Source organism: Hemiscyllium ocellatum, chromosome 3, assembly GCF_020745735.1.
Source record: "Hemiscyllium ocellatum isolate sHemOce1 chromosome 3, sHemOce1.pat.X.cur, whole genome shotgun sequence".
Lineage (NCBI taxonomy): Eukaryota > Metazoa > Chordata > Chondrichthyes > Orectolobiformes > Hemiscylliidae > Hemiscyllium > Hemiscyllium ocellatum.
In genome coordinates, this window is record NC_083403.1 from 105,497,596 (window position 1) to 105,519,710 (window position 22,115).

General features: G+C 41.5%; 1 protein-coding gene across 2 annotated transcripts in view; it reads left to right on the forward strand.

Annotated features, from left to right (window-relative positions):
* tbce (tubulin folding cofactor E) overlaps positions 1-22,115 on the forward strand; it is a 67,287-nt gene that overhangs the window by 39,755 nt on the left and 5,417 nt on the right. For both annotated transcript variants that reach the window (XM_060852633.1, XM_060852642.1), the window contains exons 10-13: positions 616-680; positions 2,212-2,276; positions 10,457-10,609; positions 12,571-12,724. In XM_060852633.1, coding sequence (XP_060708616.1) covers positions 616-680; positions 2,212-2,276; positions 10,457-10,609; positions 12,571-12,724 — 437 coding nt within the window. The remainder of the gene's footprint in view (positions 1-615; positions 681-2,211; positions 2,277-10,456; positions 10,610-12,570; positions 12,725-22,115) is intronic.

The following is a 22,115-nucleotide window of genomic DNA, read 5'->3' on the forward strand; positions in this document are numbered from 1 at the left end:
TAAAGTGGTAGTGTAGAAATGTAAATTCTTTTATTTTCTTTTTCCCAGTTCATTACTACCTTTCCTTCCTTCCATTACCTCAGTAGATCCCCATTCTATATAGACTCCCATGCTTCAGGCTAATATCTAGCTGCATGTGAAAATATTCAAACCTCTTAGAGTTGCTTGGAGTTGTGCACAGTGCTGTTGCCTGAAGACAAAAAGCAAAATGCTCCTGGAAACCTTGGGAAGCTAACCCTGACCAACTGCGCCTATCTAGGTGACTGTCCTTCAGGGGTGGGGTCAAAAAGTATTGTGCTGGAAAAGCACAGTCAGTCAGTCAGATGAAGAGTTTATGCTCGAAACGTCAACTTTCCTGCCCCTCGGATGCTGCCTGACTGGCTGTACTTTTCCAGCACCACACGTTTTGACTCTGATCTCCAGCGGTCCTCACTTTCTCCTGCACCTCAATGTGTGGGGACTGGTGATGCTTATCTGTAACAGTCCCACTCGTACCCTGGAACCTGTACTGTCCAATTCTTGTTCATCTTATTTTAATAATCACAATCTTGATTTCTGTATTTATGCTACAAGTTAATTTATCAGTCTCAGGCTTCTTTGTCATTTCCATTCCAGGTTGGAACAGCTCATATTGTCAAACACTGGGTTAACCTCACTTCATTTCGATGATGTTCAACAAGGTATATGAATATTAATGAAAACAATATATCTATGTTTTTATCCCCTTTTGTCACTGGCCATGACATCTCATGCTAGCAGCCTCCTTGACCTTTCAGCATTATCAGATTTTCCTCTGTGAATCTCAACACTTTAGCCTTACCCAGTTGTGCAGCTTTTCAACACTCATCTATTTGGTACCAGATAATGGTTAAGAGCAAGAACATTGGTCAAATCTTAGCTTGTGTGGGAGATCATCAAACACTGTAGAGTATTTCTTAATCAAGTCACTGGGAAGCTTCAGGTTAATTTATGCATTGGGTAATTTTCTCCTCTGCATGACCTTCTGCAATGCTGTGCATCCTATCTAGTTACTTTGCCCTCTGCATTGGCAGAGCAGTTTCTTATTGATCTGCTATAACCTGCTGTGGAATTACACTGAAAATTCAATTGGACAAAATCTTGATGTAGCCTTCTTGCAGGTATACTGATGATTACATAATTGCAGGGATTTGTAAATTTATGCAGACAATTGGTTCAAAGGGTATTGTGGGTATGTTTTTCTTAAATATGATTGTTTTAATCTTGTAGTTGTTTTAAATTTCCTCTTGTGAAGTAATGGAAGAATTCAGAGACTAATGAACAGTCTGACAGGCTACAATTTAAATGACCCTTTCACAACTGTAGCCATCTTTATACCAAATTTAGGTTAGTTAATTCTATCAGAATGATTTTATAGAGCTTCACAATGGTGGTGTATCTTTCTGGAAAGAAGCACAGTTTATAAAGATTAGGCTCCAATGCTAGCTATCGCTGCTGGATTATCAGAAATAGAATGCCCACATCCAATTATTTCTTTGCACGAATCCCTTTTCCTACACTCTGCCATGGGATGGGATGAGGAATGGTTTGACTTTTAACACAGCAGTGTCAGAAGTTTCAAATCTATGGTGAGAACCCCTCCTATAGTTTGGCAACACTCGATCTTACAGATTAGATTAGATTACTTACAGTATGGAAACAGGCCCTTCGGCCCAACAAGTCCACACCGACCCGCCGAAGCACATACCCCTACATTTACCCCTTACCTAACACTACGGTCAATTTAGCATGGCCAATTCACCTGACCTGCACATCTTTGGACTGTGGGAGGAAACCGGAGCACCCGGAGGAAACCCACGCAGACACGGGGAGAACGTGCAAACTCCACACAGTCAGTCGCCTGAGGCGGGAATTGAACCCAGGTCCCTGGCGCTGTGAGGCAGCAGTGCTAACCACTGTGCCACCGTGCGGCCCTGACCACTGTGCCACCGTGCGGCCCTCAAATCTGAGGAATGCCAGCAGGGAACAATCCAGATGTTCATCCTTCATCGAGTGGGCATGGAATCCAAAACAGGATTGATTCTCATGAACTGCAACTCAGTGCCATGTAGGTACATGGAGAGTGCAGTGAGGATCAAACTTGCTCTAATTTAATTGGAGTCCTTTTAGTTGACAAATGTGAAATATATCCTTTCCTGAGTGTTCACTTTTTTTTTGTTTATTCTCTTTCAGATGGTAAAACAGCAATGTTTCCAAAACTAAAATTCCTAGCAATTGACAAGAACCAAATCTCAGAGGTAAATCTATTTCAAGGAATTTAATTCCATGAAACAATATTAGGAGTGGAAGTCAATATGCTTGCATTCACATTAATGCAGATAGTTTCTGTCAGTTTTCTTTACAGTGTTCGTTCAGTTCACTTGAAAGATGTTTTCAAAAATAGTTAGGAATCAGCATAACTGCATGATGACTAATGATGTTTGTTAAATCTTTTTCTCAACTTTTCCACATTTTTTCCCGCAAGTAACAATTCCCTGTGTGGTATAATCCCCTTAAGGATTAGTCCTAAGTACCCATTTTTTCAAACCTAAAATCAGTTTGTGTGTGTGTGTTTATTGGATAGTGTTTGTTTTATTTCACTTCTCTAGGACTAAACATACAAAGTCTCCATATTTGGCCAAGCTGTGGTTCAGTGGGTAAAAGTGTTTCCCGCTCAGTCAGAAGTTTTGAATGCTACACTGTCAGCTGTCTTTCAGATGAGATTTTAATGCAAGGCCATGTCTGTCCTCTAGAGTGAATGTGAAAGACTCTTTGGCTGCTATTTTGAAGATGCATAGGTCATTTCTCCTGGGTCTCCTTTTCCCTCAATCAGCATCACTGAAGCAAAGAAAAGGACCTTGTCTTGCTGCAGTGCTGTTTGTGGAAGCACATTTGGTACAAATTGGCTGCTGTAGTTTCTACTTGCAACACTAAACTTTAAAAGTACAAAAATTCATTGTTTCTCAAGAGTTCAGGGATATCTTGCTTTTGAACGATGTCATATAAATGAAAGCTTGCCCTTCTGTTCTTTTCCTGGTAGTCATACAGTCAACTATTCCAGCACAGCATCTTAGTTCACTGCAAATAGACAGCCCTACAGCAGTTCTGCTTGTAACTAACTTAATGTTGAGTATCTGGAATATTTAGAATTGAAGTTTGGAAGTTTATTGTGCTTCATCTGTGGAGTTGATAATTGAGCTATCAGCTTGTTTCTGTAGCCCTGCAGACACATCAATCAGAATTCTTGGCAGCTTGCTTCAGTTAGTTGAAGTGATTTACTCCTTTGAGATCTTGTTTGTCGGTTTAATGATGCCTTTCTCAAAGCACTTGATACCTGTCATTGCTATATATGCACTACTAACACCTCACAGAAATGGTTGGTCAGGGAATGTACAAATTTGATAGGGTGATGAGCAGGAAGGGCGTAGATTGTTAATCAGAGCTTCAAGGTGTACTACTAATTTATTAAAGTTGACTTCTCCCTCTCTGCACCACTTGGTTAAGTCAGGCTTTGTCTGTACAGAATGTACCAGGCTGCAATTGTACTGCTCAGCGGGACATTCTGGGCTAATCTGAGAGCTGCCAATCAAATCTTCCAGAAGGCTCTGCAGTAGACTGCAGCTTCATTCCTGATGGGATTGCTATCTGTTTTTCAGTTTCATCAACTCGTACTTTTAGCTGCCTGAAGCTGTATGCATACAGCAAAAAGCATTGAATAGTGCTGTAGGGCCATTTGTCAACTACAATGCAAAGCTGGATTTTAGCAATCCTGCTTATAACATGACTGAATGTTAATGATTTCATTGACAGACTTAAGAATTTGAATTCAATCAGTTAGAGATGATGTTTGAGGTCTACAGTATACCTATAATGACAACTTGTTATGAAAGAGCATCTTGAACACACTGAAATGTTTTAGATCTTCACAGGAGAATAAAAAATCTTTGATATTAAACCAAAGAGCGAGACTTTAAAATAGTCAGTAGGCTTTAAGGAGTGTATCTTAAACAAAGAGAGAGAGGCTGAAAAGTACAGAAAATGTCAATCTGGCTGTTGTCGTTATAACACTGAGTTTAAAAGGCAATGTTCAAGAGATCTGGTGTTTTAAATATGATTTATAGAGAATAGATGGTTTAACATTTGATCATCAAGGTGACCTCATGCAACCTTATGTTACCTGGAGGTATGTTCTTAACACTATGCTGACTGTATAATATTTCTTATATAATTTATTTTATATTAAATTTGGTATATTATCTCTCTTGTTAAGTCTGATTCATAACATCAGTATGATAATTAATACCTATCATTCTGAACTATAACCTTAACTGGCAATTGACTCCATCGTTCATTTCAAGAATACTATACAATTAACAGTATGTAGACCTAAAATAGAGAACACAGGTACAGGTTAGCAGCAGCATCATAGGTTTCACATTCCTTTTACATTTCTTCAGCCCTTGACCGGTGTCAGGGGCCATCAGTGATGAGGTGAAGAGTGTGATGGGGTCAGTTTCTATACTTATGATAGTTCAGTTCCTCTGACCACCCTCGTATGAGGCTGCTTTGTTGACCTAAACTTTTCTCTCTGACAACTCAACAAATAAAACTAGTCAACTCAGTACATAAGATTATGTAGAAACTACAGTGCCATAACAAACCATTCCAACCAATAGGTGCATATTGGGATTTGTGCTCTAATTGAACCTCCTCCCACCCTATTACATTTCACCTTTCAGCACACTCTTCTATCCCTTGCTGCTGAATGTACTTATCTAGGTCTCCTTAAATCTATCCACATCAGCTACTCCATGTATGGTAGCGAGGTCAACATTCTCATCACTCTCTCAGTAGAGAAGTTTCTCTTGAATTTCCTCAAAAACCTTCTCTCAAAAAAATCTTTTATCTGCCATGTTTCTTTCTTGCCAGTTAATCAAAAGACAAAAGTTTCTCACAAAATAAAGACCAAAATCGTTCATTGCTACATAATATTATATAATTCATAGAAATGATCATAGAATCCCTACAGTGTGGAAACAGGCCCTCTAGCCCAACAAGTCCACACAAACTATCCGAAAAGCAACCCACCCACACTCATTTCTCTACTCTATTACTCTACATTTACCGTGACTAATGCACCTCAACGACAGATACCCTGAACACTTCAGGCAATTTAGCATGGCCAACTCCCCTAACCTGCACATCGTTGGATTGTGCGAGGAAACTGGAGCACCTGGAGGAAATTCACGCAGACACGTGCGTGATAAGGTGGTATCTTATCACCACAGTTAGTGGCAACTAGGAATTGACAGTGTGTGTTGATATCGTGACCTTGTTAATGGCATCCATATCCAAATAAAGCTTTAAAACCATACTACCAAAGCACATCTGTGTAATATGCTGAAAGATTAGAGAACCAGAGAACCATGCATTGATATTCACTGTATAATCCTAGAAGGTAGCTTTACAGAACTTAGATAACTGTCCAATCTTGAATTAATATGTTCCCCATGATATTTACACCAGAAAAACCATCATCCTGCATAGCACACAATATTGATAATAAAAACAACTCTATGTTTATGTTCAATCCAGAGAGGAAAAAGGGTTTGAAATTCTGCACTGTGCACCAATAACAAAATGCAATAAACAGAATGTGACAGTAGGACAGCAGAAGCTCTAAGGCTACCATCTGGAGAACAATGTAAGGAAAGGATAGTCAACTGTGACGAGAACTTTGAGCAGTTTGAAAAAAAAAGGAGTGTCTGTCAAACTGATAATTTTCTAGCATGAATACAGCTTGTAGTCCTTTGCAAATACCAGCATAACAATGCTTTAATTCTATCCAAGAATGAATAGATTAGATTCCCTGCAGTGTGGAAACAGGCCCTTCGGCCCAATCAGTCCAGACTGACCCTCCGAAGAGTAACCCACCCAGACCCATTTCCCTCTGACTTAATGCACCTAACACTGTGGGTAATTTAGCATGGCCAATTCCTGACCTGCACATCTTTGGACTGTGGGAGGAAAGCCACACAGACCCTGTCTGATTGTGCAAACTCCACATAGACAGTCACCCAAGGCTGGAATTGAACCTGGGACCCTGGTGCTGTGAGGCAGCAGTGCTAACCACTGAGCCACCAGACAGAAACTTGTGTTTTGACTATTTTCTGTCCTGAACACCCTACTGGTGTGGTTAATTGGCACCAAAATATTTATAACTAACCAATAGCAAGACTAATTGTTTCATTACTTAGTAAAGTTCAGGAACAAAATGAGTGGACAAAGAGCAAGTTAAAGGGAATGAGGAAGAATGACGAGAAACTTGGTTGAAAAATAGGCTATTTCAGACGTTTTTGAAGTTAGTCTGAATTGTTAGTTTTGGTCCAAGCTAGTTGAAACTAGATAGTTAACATCTGAAACATTCAACGACAAAGCAATATGACTATCTCTTAGTTCCTATGCAGTAAATATTTTTTACGAAAGAGAACAATAAGACGAAGATGTGATAATTGAACAAAAACACTTAGGAGTTAATCGTGGCTTTTAATTACAAGGCCCTCCAAGTGGACAAAGCAAAAGAAAGAAAAAACTTTGGCACAAGTCCCACATTATACATTGCTCAACAGCTCAAATTTCTAAGATAATCAACACTGAGAAAGATAATCTATGAAGGTTACATCATTGGTAGCATAACCACTTTAGATGTTGATGAAAGTGTTAATTGCAAATTCCACATCAATTATAAGAATGATGACACAATCTTGGAAGACTTGAGCCAAGCTAGACCACTTAGAATGCAACACATACATCCCTTTTTGCATTATTGACTGACAGCATCTGTATGCAATCAGCCACCAATTTAATTTATTGTCGATATTTTACTTGAAAATACTGCTGATCATGTCCTGAATATACCACTCCCCACCTTTTTCCTCTGCTACATTGATGACTGGATCGGCATCACTTCGTGCTCCCACGAGGAGGGTGAGCAGTTCATCAACTTCACCGACACATTCCACCCCGACCTTAAATTCTCCTGGACAATCTCGGATACCTCCATCCCCTTCCTAGACCTCTTCATCTCCGTCAATGGTGATAGACTCAACACTGACATTTTCTACAAACCCATCAACTCCCACAGCTACCTGGATTACACCTCCTCCTACTCTGCCTCCTGCAAAAATGCTATCCTTTATTCTCAGTTCCTCTGTCTCCGCCGCATCTGCTCCCAGGAGGACTGGTTCCACCACAGAACACGCCAGATGGCCTCCTTCTTTAAAGACCGCAGTTTCCCCTCCCAATTGGTGGTTGATGCCCTCCAGCACATCTCATCCACTTCCCGTACCTTCGCCCTCAAACCCCACCCCTCCAACTGCAACAAGGACAGACCTCACATGGTCCTGACCTTCCACCCCACCAATCTCCATATACATCGCATCATCCTCCATCATTTCTACAAACGGACTCCACCAACAGATATATTTCCCTCCCCATCCCTATCCACTTTCTGTAGAGACCGTTCCCTCTGTGACTACCTCGTCACGTCCACACCCCCTAACAACCTACCCTCCCCTCCTGGCACCTTCCCCTGCCACCACAGGAATTGCAAAACCTGCGACCACACCTCCCCCATCACAATTGTCCAAGGCTCCAAAGGAGCATTCCACATCCACAGTTTCACCTGCACTTCCACATGCGTCATTTACTGTCTCCGTTGCTCCTGATGCTGCCTCCTCTACGCCTACTCGCAGAGTGCTTTAGAGAACATCTCTGGGACACCCACACCAACCAACCTCACCGTGCCGTGACCAAACTGTTCAGCTCCCCCTGCCACTCTGCTGAGGACATGCAGGTCCAGGGCCTCCTCCATCACCACACCCTTACCATATGACACCTGGAGGAAGAATACCTCATCTTCTGTCTCAGGACCCTCCTACCCCATTGCATCAGTGTGGATTTCACCAGTTTCCTCATTTTTCCCCCCCCCCCCCCCCCATCTTATCCCAGTTCCAATCTTCCAGCTTAGCCCCACTCTCGTGACCTATCCTAACTGTCCATCTTGCTTCCTACCTATCCGCCCCCCCCCCCCCCCCCCCCCCGACCTATCATCATTACCCCCACCTCCATCCACCTTTTACACTCTCAGCTACCTTCTTCCCGGCTCCAACAGCCCCCCCCCCACCACATTTACCTCTCCACCCCCGAGACTCTCAGCCTCATTTCTGATGAAGAGCTTTTGCATGAAACGTTGATTTTCCTGCTCCACAGATGCTGCCTGACCTGCTGTGCTTTCCCAGCACCACGGTCGCGACTCTAATCTCTAGCATTTGCAGTCGTCACTTTTGCCTATAGATATACTTGGCCAAGTACAACACCTTACCTACATTAGCAGCTTTCTACTTGTCATATAGTTATCATCTTCTGAAAAAATACTTGAAAGTGCTCAAGACATCACCTTACTATCGAGTTTTGAGAAGATTTATAGCTCAGGTTGAGATTCTGGATGTAGATTTGTTCGCTGAGCTGGAAGGTTCATTTTTAGACGTTTCATCACCATACTAGGTAACATTATCAGTGAGCCTCCAGTGAAGCACTGGTGTTAGTGACCCGCTTTCTATTCGTGTGTTTAGGTTTTGTTCTGTTGGTGATGTTATTTTCTGTGTTGGTCAGTTCCTGTGGTGATGTCATTTCCTGTTCTTTTTCTCAGAGGGTGGTAAATGGGGTCCAAGTCATTGTAGGAGAAAGTGAGGACTGCAGATGCTGGAGATCAGAGCTGAGAATGTGTTTTCCAGCAACACGTTTTCAGCTCCAAGTCATTGTGTTTGTTGATAGAGTTCCGGTTGGAATGCTATGCTTCTAGGAATTCTCGTGCTTGTCTCTGTTTGGCTTGTTCTAGGTTGTTTTGTTATCGTGTTAAATGTCTTCATTTATATGTTTTTGTTTTAGGTCCCAGTCTTTCTGAAAAGGCTGGGACACAGGAATCGAGATTTTATTTTAAGGGGTATAGTGAGAGCAGCAATTTTGAAAGGATGGGGAGGACTTAGAACCGAAGGGACTGGAACCATTTGTGACATTATCCAACCGATCCTTGCTGATTTTCTCTCATACGTGAACACTCAATTACACCATGTCACACAGATCTTGACTTTGACCAATGTCTATTCCATTCGCTTCAACGTCCTTCCCCGTCACGGCAATATACATTTCTGCCCACGATGTGATGTGGGTGTCACTGGCTAGCCAGCATTTATTGCCTGTCCCTTGTTGCCATGGAGAATGTGGTGGTGAGCTGCCTTCTTGAACCTCTATTTAATATAGGTAAACCCACAATGCCCTTAAGGAGGGAGTTCCACTTGGTAACACTGAGGGAGCGGTGATGTATTTCCAGGTCAGGATAGCGAGTAGCTGGAGGGGAGCTTGCAGATGGTGGTGTATTCTAACTGATTATGACAAGTCATTCATTTTCTGCTGTCATTGGAAAATACTGATTTATGTTTTATATTTTTTAACTACAGAGAATATTTTAATGAACCTTTGGCATCAGTCGCTGAAGGTGAGCATGCAGGCGCAGCAGGCAGTAAAGAAGGCAAATGGTATGTTGGCCTTCATCGCAAGAGATTTTGAGTACAGGAGCAGGGATATGTTGTTTCAGTTGTACAAGGCCTTGGTGAGACCACACCTAGAATATTGTGTGCAGTTTTGGTCTCCTTTTCAGAGGAAGGATGCTCGCACTCTTTAGGGAGTGCAGTGAGTGGTTACCAGGCTGATTCCAGGGATGATGGGACTGACCTTTGAGGAGCGATTGACTGACGAGGTTAGGATTGTTTTGCTGGAGTTCAGACGAATGGGGGACATAGAGATTTGTAAAATTCTAATAGGACTAGATAGGGTAGATGCAGGGAGGATGTTCCCGCTGATGGGTGTGTCCAGAACCAGGGGTCACAGTCTGAGGACTCAGGGTAGACCATTCAGGACAGAAATGAGGAGACATTTTTTCACCCAAAGAGTGATGAGCCTGTGGAATTCATTACCACAGAAGTAGTTGATGCCGAAACATTGAATGTATTCAAGAGGCAGCTGGATATAGCACTTGGGGCAAATGGGACCAAAGATTAAGGAGAGAAAACAGGATTAGGCTATTGAGTTGGACAATCAGCCATGATCTTGATGAATGGCAGAGCAGATTTGAAGGACCGAATGGCCTCCTCCTCCTATCTTCTATGTAACACCGTATTCGTTGAGTAGCTATGAGAATTAAATTGAGAAATTTGCTAATAATCAATTTCTTCACAAATGCTGGCAATCAGACTCAGAGAAATCTGTTCTTATTCTTCCCAGCAGGCTACACTGTTCTGAATTATTGTGCACTGTTTTGCTGGAGGAAAATGTAATTGCTTAAAATTTACAGGGAGCTCTGTCTTTTTGTGTTCTCAAGTTTTCAACTGTGAATGAGTTAAACAAGCTCCAGAGCCTGGAACAGCTGAAATTTAGTGACTACGCGATGGTGGAGCGTGAGAAGAACGCGAAGACAGTGCGGCAGCTTATCATTGCAAAGCTAGGCCGTCTGAGTGTATTAAACAAAACAGAGGTAAGTGTCTTTATACCAAATTAAATAGAACTGTAAGAGCATAGAAACTGACCTTTTCAAACAACTGTGTGTTATGCAGATGTTAATGTTCCACAAGAATCTACTCCCAGCCTTTTTCCTTTCCACCTCCCAGTGTATCCCTCTGCTCCTTTCTCCCTTGTATGCTTATCCAGATCATCTTTATATATGCCCAGGCTATTCAACTCAATTTCTCCTGATTCATAACGGGTTCTGCATTCTGACTATTTTCTGGGTAAAGAAATTTCTTCTGAATCCCTTACTGGATTTATTAGTGACTATTGCGGATAGTCACTAATAAATCCAGTAAGGTATTCAGAAGAAATTTTTCTCTGCATCAACCTTGTCAAATCCTTAACTCCTGACACATCATCACAAGCCTTCCCTTTTCAAGGCAAGTTTTGACAATTAATTTGGGACTTGATAGTCCCAACCAGCATAAATTGAAGTTTGTTATGATATTTGGAACATGTATGCTATGTTTAAATATCAATAAAATGAAAGTTTAATTTTGCATATGCGGTGTTGACAGTTTATTGCTGTGCACCTGGAACGAATTTGCATGTTTGAAAGCATTAGTGTTTATTATTCTTATGGAAATTTCATTAATTAGCATATCTGATGTCATTAGATGTATCATTAGTCTAACTCAGAGTCATGACCTTGCGTTATGTAGCCTAGGATGTGTTTGTTCCTCACAGTATCCTGCGGCCTATAATGGAAGTGTTTAAAATTCTGAATGGCTTCGATAGAGCAAATAAAGAGAAATTGTTTTCAGTGTTAGGAGGATCAGTAACCAGGGAACATGGAATTAATTTGAATGGCAGAAGAACCCTAAGGTGACATTTCTTTGTACATATTGAGGTGCTGTGATCTGGAGTGTGTTGTCTGGAAGAAGGATGAAACCAGATACGATCATAACATTTAAAGTTGGATAAATACTTGAACGGAGCAATTAACAGGATAATGAGGAAAGAACAGAACTTTATTGGATTATCCCAAAAAAATTCATAGGCAAGGAGGACTGGATCGCCTCTTCCTGTGTCATATTATTCTACGTTACGGTTAAAACTCACACAATACCAGATTATTGTCCAACAGGTTTATTTGGAAGCATGTTCTACGTTAGCGAGGTTGAAGAAAATACCTTGCAACTTGCAAGGGCTGTATTTTCAAATCTCTTCAGGCTGCTACTACCTCAGCTGTATAATTATATACAATAATCAAATTGTTTATTGATAGGTATCTGAAGACTAGATTATGTCAGTTGAGCTGAAAAAAGGCTGTAATGTGAGTGTTCTGTACAACCAGGCAGTCTTATAGTTGCCACATACTGTTAAGTGCCACTGAGTGAATTAAGCCAATCTACTTTATTTTGGAGTTCTCTGGATATGGATATAGAAACAATATTTGGTATCATATCTTCGCAGTTGAAACCAATAAAGCTTCTTTTATTGTGACTTTCCCAGCATGTACATGAGGAAGAGATTCCATAAAATTAATCCCAGATGTGGCAGAGAGGAATTAATGAAACAGGGTTCACTGCAAAACAAAACTTGCTCCCCATCCCATGTTCTGCTTTTAAATTGGTACAGACTCTCTCCTGCCTTGACACACTTGGAGAACACTCTATCTCCCATGAGGCCATTAACTCTCTGCCATATGTTTCCCACTGTCAGTGTTGGCATAGTTTTCCCAGGCCGGTGACCAGAGAAGCATTCGGTTACAAAATGAGACAACTTCTATTTTTTTTAAGAAAATATTTGAATGAAACTTTATGACTGAAAGTAATTGAGAAAACTTGTATCGACTTGCAATCTTGAATGTGTAAAGCTTCCAATTAACTGTTCAAGACGTATGGGTCTATTTGTTACATGTTTTAGTGTTGTGTCTTATACATTAATATTCTCTGTTTCTTTGTTTACATTGAAATGTTGGTGTAGATTTCAGCTGATGAAAGGAAGGGAGCAGAGCTAGACTATCGCAAGAAATTTGGGATGGACTGGCTGAAGGCTGGAGGACACCAGGATCCAGAGAAAAACAGGCCTAATAAGGAATTCTGTGCTGAGCATCCTAGATATCAGTCGCTCATTGAGAGTGAGTAAATAGTTAGATAATGTGTTTTCATGTATCAGATTGCTGTCTGACCTTTCCTGATTACATTAACCAACCAGCTTCCCCTTTGATTATAACTTCTCCAAAAAGCTATTAAGGTTGCAAAGATAGAAGTTGCATGACTGAATAGAAAATTTCAAGGTTGAAATTGATTTCTGTTGGATAAGAGATTTTAAAAAATGATAAAGCAAAACGATCTTGGGATGCTAATTGACAGAACAGACTTGAATAGGTAATTTGGTGTTAGGAAATCTGAATTCCTGTCTTTAGACAGCAGAAGGTCATTTAGCATTAGGCAGATGTGTGGATATTTGATCTTCCTGTTTAATTAGACAAGGTTTAGTTTTGATTACCACTGAGACACTATTTAGTGAACATAAGGATGAACAAATGTATTAAATGTATTCTTTTGCTCAAGGGAATGCTTAGTCACAGAATTGTGTCATTCTGGAATGGGTCAGAGGAATGAGTGCTATCATACAACATTTTTGTTCTTCACTAACAGGATGTAGGTATCAGTGGCTGGGCCAGTATTTATTATCCACCCCAGTTATCTTTGTAAAGGTCATGCTGAGCTGCCTTCTTCAATCATTGCAGTCCATTTGTTGTAGGTAGACCCACAGTGCTCATATGGAGGGGGTTCCGGTATTTTGTGTCCTCAGGTCCTTGTTGCTCCTAAGAGTCGAAGCATCGTGTTCATGTCCACTCTATCCAGGCCTCGCTATGTTGCTGTAAGTTTCAATCAGAAGTCCCTGCAATCCTTCTAGACATTATTGAGTACAGACCCAGATTCCTCAAGTGCTCCTCATATGACAAGCCCTCCATTCCAAGGATTATTCTTGTAAACCTCCTCTGCACCCTAGCCAGCACATCCTTCCTTAGATACATGGCCCAAAGCTGCTCCCAATATTTCAAATGCAGACAGATCAGAGCTTTATATAGTCCCAGCAGTACATCCCTGCTCTTGTATTCTACTGTTCTCGAAATAAATGCCAACATTGCATTTGCTTTCTTAACTAAAAAGTAAAAAGTGAGGTCTGAAGATGCTGGAGATCGCAGTTGAAAATGTGTTGCTGGTTAAAGCACAGCAGGTTAGGCAGCATCCAAGGAACAGGAAATTCGACGTTTCGGGCCAGAGCCCTTCATCAGGAATTCCTGATGAAGGGCTCTGGCCCGAAACGTCGAATTTCCTGTTCCTTGATGCTGCCTAACCTGCTGTGCTTTAACCAGCAACACATTTTCAACTTTGCTTTCTTAACTGCCAACTGAACTTGCACGTTAACCTTAGGAAAATCCTGAACTAGGACTGTTAAGTCCCTTCATACTTAAGATTTCCTTGGCCTTTCCCTACTTAGAAAATAGTCTATGCCTCAATTCTTCCTACTAAAATGCATAACCCACATTTTCCACATTGTATTCCAATTGCTGCTACTTGGCCCACTCTCCTACTTTGTCTAAATCCTTTTGCAGCCTTCCCGCTTCCTCAGCGTTACCTATTCTCCCACCTGTCTTTGTGTCATCTGCAAGCTCAGCAACAATGCCTTTAGTTCCTTTGTCCAGATCGTTATTGTAGCACAAGAAAAGTTGTGGGCCCAACAGTTCTCTACGGAACTCCACTGGGCACCTGCTTCTGACCTGATATTTTTGGTGAGAATCAAATTGACTGAAGACTAACACCTGTGATGTTAGGGGCCTTTGGAGAATGCAGAGACCGATTCGGTTTCACAACATTGAGACTACATTATCACAGTTTCATACAATTATGAGCCATTTCAGAGGGCAGTCAGGAATCATCACTGTGTGTCTGGAACCACATGTAGGCCAGACCAGGTAGGATAGTAGATTTCTTTCCATAAGGACATTATTGAACCTGTGGGATTATGTTCAAATAACGACCAAAATCAGTGAGTGGCGAAAATAGCCTCTTTATTCAGCAGTCACAGCACAGGTTCGAGGCGGCAATAGAATCCCAAAATACAGTTCTTACAAGTGCCCCTTTTTACACAGTTCCTACATATATTAAAATCTTATTGCTATGGTGTTACATTTGTTATCTATAGTACATAAATCTTTGAAGGCCTTCCATCCTGGGAGACAGGAGATGGGTTAAAACATGCTAAATGCTGGCTGCTACTTCTGATGGGGTGTCTGGTCTGCTGGCATAATTAGGTGGTGTAAGCCCTTTTGTCCTTTAAATTAGTAAATATTGGTAAAAGTACTAGCCTATATGCTTTAAGTAAGTTAGAAATCATAATAAAAAAGAATAAAGGATACCAAACTGATTACTGCAGCCGTGTGGTGAGATTTAGTTACTATTCGCCAGGATGGGTTTCTTTCATTCATGCAATTTCATGTACGTGCTCTTTTGTCAGTTAGTTTCTTAAAGGGGTAATGCCCCAGTTAAAAGGTGTTTAACAGGTACTCATCTATTCAGGTCCAGGAGATAGTTGGTAAAGGCTGATTAATATTATAATGTTTCATGGAGACTTGATGGGGTGGCATTGTTCTGAGTGCTGATAAGGTGTGGAAATACTGTAATGGGTTGGAAAGGATTGTTTTTAAATTTGAATACTACAGAACTGTGGTTTTATGAATGAAATGAATGAATGAAACTGTGTTATAGCAAATAAGAGGGTAGTGAAGAGTTATGAATAAATGAACGTGAATATTAATGAATATAGTGAGCTGTTGAGTGGGTTAATAAAGAGAGCCTGTAACATAATATCTTATTATACAATATCTCTCAAACCAGATGAGGTTCTTAAAACAATTTGCATTGATTCCATGCTTATCATTTGACTTTTAATTCCAGATTTTTTTAACTGTATTCTGCCCTGGTCAAATGTGAACCCTAGTTCCCAGATCATTACCTGGCTCTCTGGGTTACTGGTCCAGGGGAAATCCCATTCTTCCATCACTGCCCCAAAAGAGAGAATTCAATACAACACTATGTAGCATAATACTGAATGCCCCTTGCAGCTTCCTCAATGTAACTTCTTGCTTTTACTGACCTGCTTTAAATTGTAAAAAAGCTTGGTGCATTGATGGCTGTTCATAGTTCATAATTTGTGGCTGTTTGTGATTTCAGAGAGGTTTTGGTGTATTTTACCATTGGGTTTATTTTACCAGTGAGTTATTTGGATCTTCCAATCAGTGCCCATTTTTTGGGAATGCCCATTTGTACAAGTTTTACATTCAGTAAGCTGTGCTTTACCCTTACTGTAGTGTTGATGAGTGTGTCCCCATTTCATTTATCTCATTCTTGCTATCAGACTGTGTTTTAACTCATCTCCAGGTGGAACTAAAATTTTACTGAAGACAGCTTTCTCATTTATGATTAGATTAGATTATCTACAGTGTGGAATCAGGCCCTTCGGCCCAACAAGTCCACACCGACCCTCCAAAGAGTAACCCACACAGACCCATTTCCCTCTGACTAATGCATCTAGCACTATGGGCAATTTAGCATGGCCAATTCACCTAACCTGCACATCTTTGGACTGTGGGAGGAAACCCACACAGACACGGGGAGAATGTGCAAACTCCACACAGACAGTCGCCTGAGGCTGGAATTGAACCTGGGTCCCTGGTGCTGTGAGGCAGCAGTGCTAACCACTGAGCCACCATGCCGCCTGGTGTACAGTCTCTGTTCTAAAGATACCTGAAATTGTAACTAAAGTTATTCTAGGGATGTAGAGTATTAACTTCACTCTAAGGCCTGTTAATTAAATATTTAACGGTGAAGTACGTTTACTTTTTGCTGATGCTGAAAGTCTACATTTTGTCCAAAGTATTATGGGTAAAAAGACCTAAAGCAATGGAGCAATTTCATAAATTGCTTGTCCTACTTGGGGACTTTGGTTTAATATCTCATCTCACTTCATTTTGCACTGGAATGCCAGCCCAGATAACATATTTGGGTAGTCTAGAGTGGGACATGGCTCTACAAATTTGTGCTCAGAAGTGGAAGTGCAGCTCATTAAACCAAACTGACTTGGATGAGGGAGTCGAAGGGTGGGTCAGTTTGCAGATGATACAAAGATTGGTGGAGTTGTGGACAGTGAGGAGGGCTGTTGTCAGCTCCAAAGGGACTTAGATATGATGCAGAGCTGGGCTGAGGAGTGGCAGATGGAGTTCAACCCTGCCAAGTGTGAGGTTGTCCATTTTGGAAGAACAAATAAGAATGCGGAATACAGGGTTAACGGTAGGGTTCTTAGTCAGGTGGAGGAACAGAGGGATCTTGGGGTCTATGTACATAGATCTTTGAAAGTTGCCACTCAGGTGGATAGAGCTTGTAAGAAGGCCTATGGTGTATTAGCGTTCATTAGCAGAGGGATTGAATTCAAGAGTCGTGAAGTGATGTTGCAGCTGTACAGGACTTTGGTTAGGCCACATTTGGAGTACTGTGTGCAGTTCTGGTCGCCTCACTTTAGGAAAGATGTGGAAGCTTTGGAGAGGGTGCAGAGGAGATTTACCAGGATGTTGCCTGGAATGGAGAATAGGTCGTACGAGGATAGGTTGAGAGTTCTCGGCCTTTTCTCGTTGGAACGGCGAAGGATGAGGGGTGACTTGATAGAGGTTTATAAGATGATCAGAGGAATAGATAGAGTAGACAGTCAGAAACTTTTTCCCTGGGTACAACAGAGTGTTACAAGGGGATATAAATTTAAGGTGAAGGGTGGAAGGTATAGGGGAGATGTCAGGGGTGGGTTCTTTACCCAGAGAGTGGTGGGGGCATGAAATGCGCTGCCCGTGGGAGTGGTAAAGTCAGAATCATTGGCGACCTTTAAGCGGCAATTGGATAGGTACATGGATGGGTGCTTAATCTAGGATAGATGTTCAGCACAACATCGTGGGCCGAAGGGCCTGTTCTGTGCTGTATTGTTCTATCTTCTATGTTTTATTAAATTCACTCTCCCTCTATAGTTTGAGGTCCAGATTTTCCCCAATCTCCAACTGTTATGTGAGTTATCCAGACATTCCTCAATTACCCATTTTCATAAGGATGGGTAATCCAAGATAGAAGACAGGAAAAAATTGTGACAGTAGGAGTTGCTCCTTTTTTGAAGTATTTTCAGTGTTGGAGCTGATTTCCTCGAATTCTAGGAGCAGTGATTACTGTTTTATAAGCTGTTGCATTGTTTTGGAACTTTGGAGGAAAAAAGAACAAAACAATGGCACTGTAAAAAAGAAGAATGGGAGACAAAGGTAGCGACCACATGATGGAAGGTGAATCAACCGAGTAAGAAACCTACACTGCTCTCCGACCCAGCAGTGAACCTTCACAGCTACTGCCTCTGCTGTTTGATTTTCAAGTACTTGTAGACATGGGAGAAGCAGTGAGGAACTTACAGGAGCTAGGGCTGTGATGGATGGCATTTGCAGTGAGGGAGATAACCCATCTACCTGATGATAGGTTTGGTTTATCTGCAGGAGAGTCTCCTGTGGCTATTCCCATCTCAAACAAGTATGCTGTTTTGAAAAATTTAGAGGGTGATGGACTCTCAGGGGAATGTAGCACCAACAGCTAGGTGTCTGGTACCAAGCCTGGCTCTGATGTAATGAGGGGTACGCCAAGTTCCAAGCAATCGATTATGATAGGAGTATCTCTAGTCAGAAACACAGACAGACATTTCTGCAGCCAACAGTGAGACTGCAGAATGTTCTCAAAGGCGAGAGAGACCAAACAATTTAAGATAAGATTCTGAGGAGAGAATGTAGGAAGTTAGGCAGGAATTTAAAAAGTAGGTCAAAGATAATAATATCTGGATTACTCTCGGTACCACAAGTTAATGAGTGTAGGAATATGACTAGAATTTGTTTCAATGCAAAATGCCAACAGATAAGGCAAATGAACTCGAGGCATGGTTGAGAGCATGGGACTGGGATATCGTAGCAATTACAGAGACATGGCTCAGGGATGGACAGTACTGGCTGCTTAATGTTCCAGGGTATAAATGCTATAGGAAGGATGGAAAGGGGAGCGAGAGAGGGAGTGGAGGCTTTGATGAAGGATACAATTTGTGCTGTACTGAGGGAGGGTATTCCTGGGGATACATCCAGGGAAGTTATTTGGGTGGAACTGAGAAATAAGAAAGGGATGATCACCTTATTGGGATTGTACTATAGACCCCCAATTAGTCAGTGGGAAATTGAGAAACAAATTGGAAAGGAGATCTCAGTTACTGAGAATAATAGGGTGATTGTGGGAAGGGATTTTAACATAAACTGAGACTGCCATAGAATTTTAAGAGCTTGGATGGAGAGGAACTTAAGAGTGTACAAGAAAATTTTCTGATTCATATGTGGATTTACCTACTAGAGAAGTTGCAAAACTTGACCTACTCTTAGGAAATAAGGCAGGGCAAAAAGACAAGGAAATTAAACTGAGGTGTCAGTGGGGGAGCACTTTGGGGCCAGTGGCCATAATTCTATTAGTTTTAAAATAGTGATGAACAAGGATAGACTGGATCGAAAAGTTAAAGTTCTAAATTGGAGAAAGGCCAATTTTGATAGTATTAGACCAGAACTTTCAAAAGTTGATTGGGGGCAGATCGTCACAGATCAGGGGACAGCTAGAAAATGGAAGCCTTCCAAAGTGAGATGATGAGAGTCCAGAGTCAGTATATTCCTGTTAGCATGAACGGCAAGGCTGGTGGGTGTAGGGAATGCTTGATGACAAGAGAAATTGAGGTTTTGGTCAAGAATAAGAAGGAAATATATATCAGGTACAGACAGCAGGGATTGAGAGAATCCCTAGAAAAGTATAAGGGCAGTAGGAGTATACATGAGGGAATTCAGGAGGGCAAAAGGGGACAAGAGATAGCTTTGGCAAATAGCGTTAAGGAGAATCCACAGGGATTTTATAAATACATTAAGGACAAAAGGGTAACTACGGAGAGAATAGGACCCCTCAAAGATCAGCAAGGCCACCTACATGCGGAAGTGCAGGAGATGGGTGAGATACTAAGCGAGTATTTTGCATCCTGTTTGCTGTCGAGAAGAATATGGAAGATCTAGAACATGGGGAAATAAATAGCAACATCTTGAAAAATGTCCATATTACAGAGGAGGTGGTGCTGCACATCGATAGTCACAGGTGAGGTCTCAGAAGACTGGAAGTTGGCTAACATGGTGCCACTATTTAAGAAAGGTGGTAAGGACAAGCCAGGGAACTATAGACCAGTGAGCCTGACATCGATGGTGGGGGAGTTGTTGGAGGGAATCCTGAGGAACAAGATTTATATGTATTTGGAAAGGCAAGGACTGATTAGGGATAGTCAACATGGCTTTCTGTATAGGAAATAGTGTCTCACTAACATGATTGAGTTTTTTTAAAAAAAGTAATGAAGAAGATTGATGAGGACAGAATGTTAGATGTGATCTTTATGGACTTCAATAAGGTATTAAACAAGGTTCCTCATGGCAGAATGGTTAGTAGGGTTAGAATGATGGCTATTTAGATATAGAACTGACCCAAAGGTTGAAGACCAAAGGGTGGTAATGGAAGGTTGCCTGTGACTAGCAGTGTGCCAGAAGGATCGGTGCTGGGTCCACTGCTTTTTGTCATTTATATAAATGATTTGGATGTGAACATAGGAGGTATGGTTAGTAAGTTTGCAGATGGCACCAAAATTGGAGGTGTAGTGGACAGCGAAGAAGGTTACCTCAGACTACAACGGGATCTTAATCAGATGGGCCAATTAATGGCAGATGGAGTTTAATTTAGATAAATGTGAGATGCTGCATTTTGGAAAGGCAAGTCAGGGCAGGACTGGTACACTTAATGGGAAGTTCCTGGGGAGTGTTGCTGAACAAAGAGTGCAGTTTCATAATTGGAGTATCTGGTAGATAGGATAGTGAAGGTGGTGTTTGGTACGCTTGCTTTTCGTGGTCAGTACATTGAATATAAGAATTGGCTGTACAGAGTATTGGTTCAGTCACTTTTGATGCATTGTGTGCAATTCTGATTTCCATCCTATTGGAAGAATGCTGTGAAACTTGAAAAGGGTTCAGAAAAACTTTACTACGATGTTTCCGGGATTGGAGGATTTCAACTATAGAGAGAATTTTATAGGCTGGGGGTGTTTTCCCTGGAGAGTCGGAGGCTGAGGGGTGACCTTATCGAGGTTTATAGACTCATTAGGGGCATGGATAGGGTGAATAGACAAGGTGGTGGAATCCAAGACCAGAGGGCAAGGTGAGAGGGGAAATGTATAAAAGGGACCTAAGGGGCAACTTTTTCATGCAGAGGATGGCGCGTGTATGGAATGAGGTGCCAGAGGAAGTGGTGGAGGCTGGTACGATTGCAACATTTAAAAGGCATCTGGAGGGTTATATGACTAATAAGGCTTTAGAGGGATTTGCGCCAAATGCTGGCAAATTGGACTAGATTAATTGAGGATATCCGTTTGGCATGGACAGCTTGGACCGAAGGATCTGTTTCCATGTTGTACAACTCTTGACTCTATGATTGTGATATTGTGTTGTTTGAAGTGAAGGCTGTCCTTTTCAGGGTAGCATTCTTTTGTTTGAATCTTCCTTCTTGTGTTAGAAAATTCTGAAAGGAGGCAGATGAGAACACCATCCTTTGAGATTCGTCTCCGAATCACCCATGATTAGATTACTTACAGTGTGGAAACAGGCCCTTTGGCCCAACAAGTCCACACCGACCCGCCGAAGCGCAACCCACCCATACCCCCTATATTTACCCGTTTACCTAACATTATGGGCAATTTAGCATGGCCAATTCACCTAACCTGCACATCTTTGGACTGTGGGAGGAAACCAGAGCAGCCGGAGGAAACCCATGCGACACGGGGAGAATGTGCAAACTCCACACAGTCAGTCGCCTGAGTCGGGAATTGAACCCGGGTCTCTGTCGCTGTGCTAACCACTGTGCCACCATGCCACCCATCTTCCCGATTTGGGAACAGATTGTAGTATCATCATCGTCACTCAGTCAAAAATCTAGAACTCCCTGGTTGATTGCTTAGCATTAGCACCTACACCACCACCTTTATTGCTCATCTTGAGATAGATGGTGAGTTCCAGAAATATATTCTCCAAAATGAATAAAGAAAATGTGCACAACGTTTTCCAGTGGCCAAGGCGATGCTAATGCATTTTAAAATGTTCTAGATTAAGTCTGAGTGAATGACACTACCCATAGAGTTGTGTGCTTAATTCTGATCATTTGAGAATAGTAATGGAATATGAAGAAGAACTAAAATGGGAGAATCTAGGCAAAATTTTAGCATCTAATAATGTATCCCTCTTGAATAGCTCTAAAACCTATGTTACTTAAATCTAAAACCTGATTACTGAAGTTTGCGTCATTCGAACTGGATGAGCATGGGCTGTTGTCATCTGT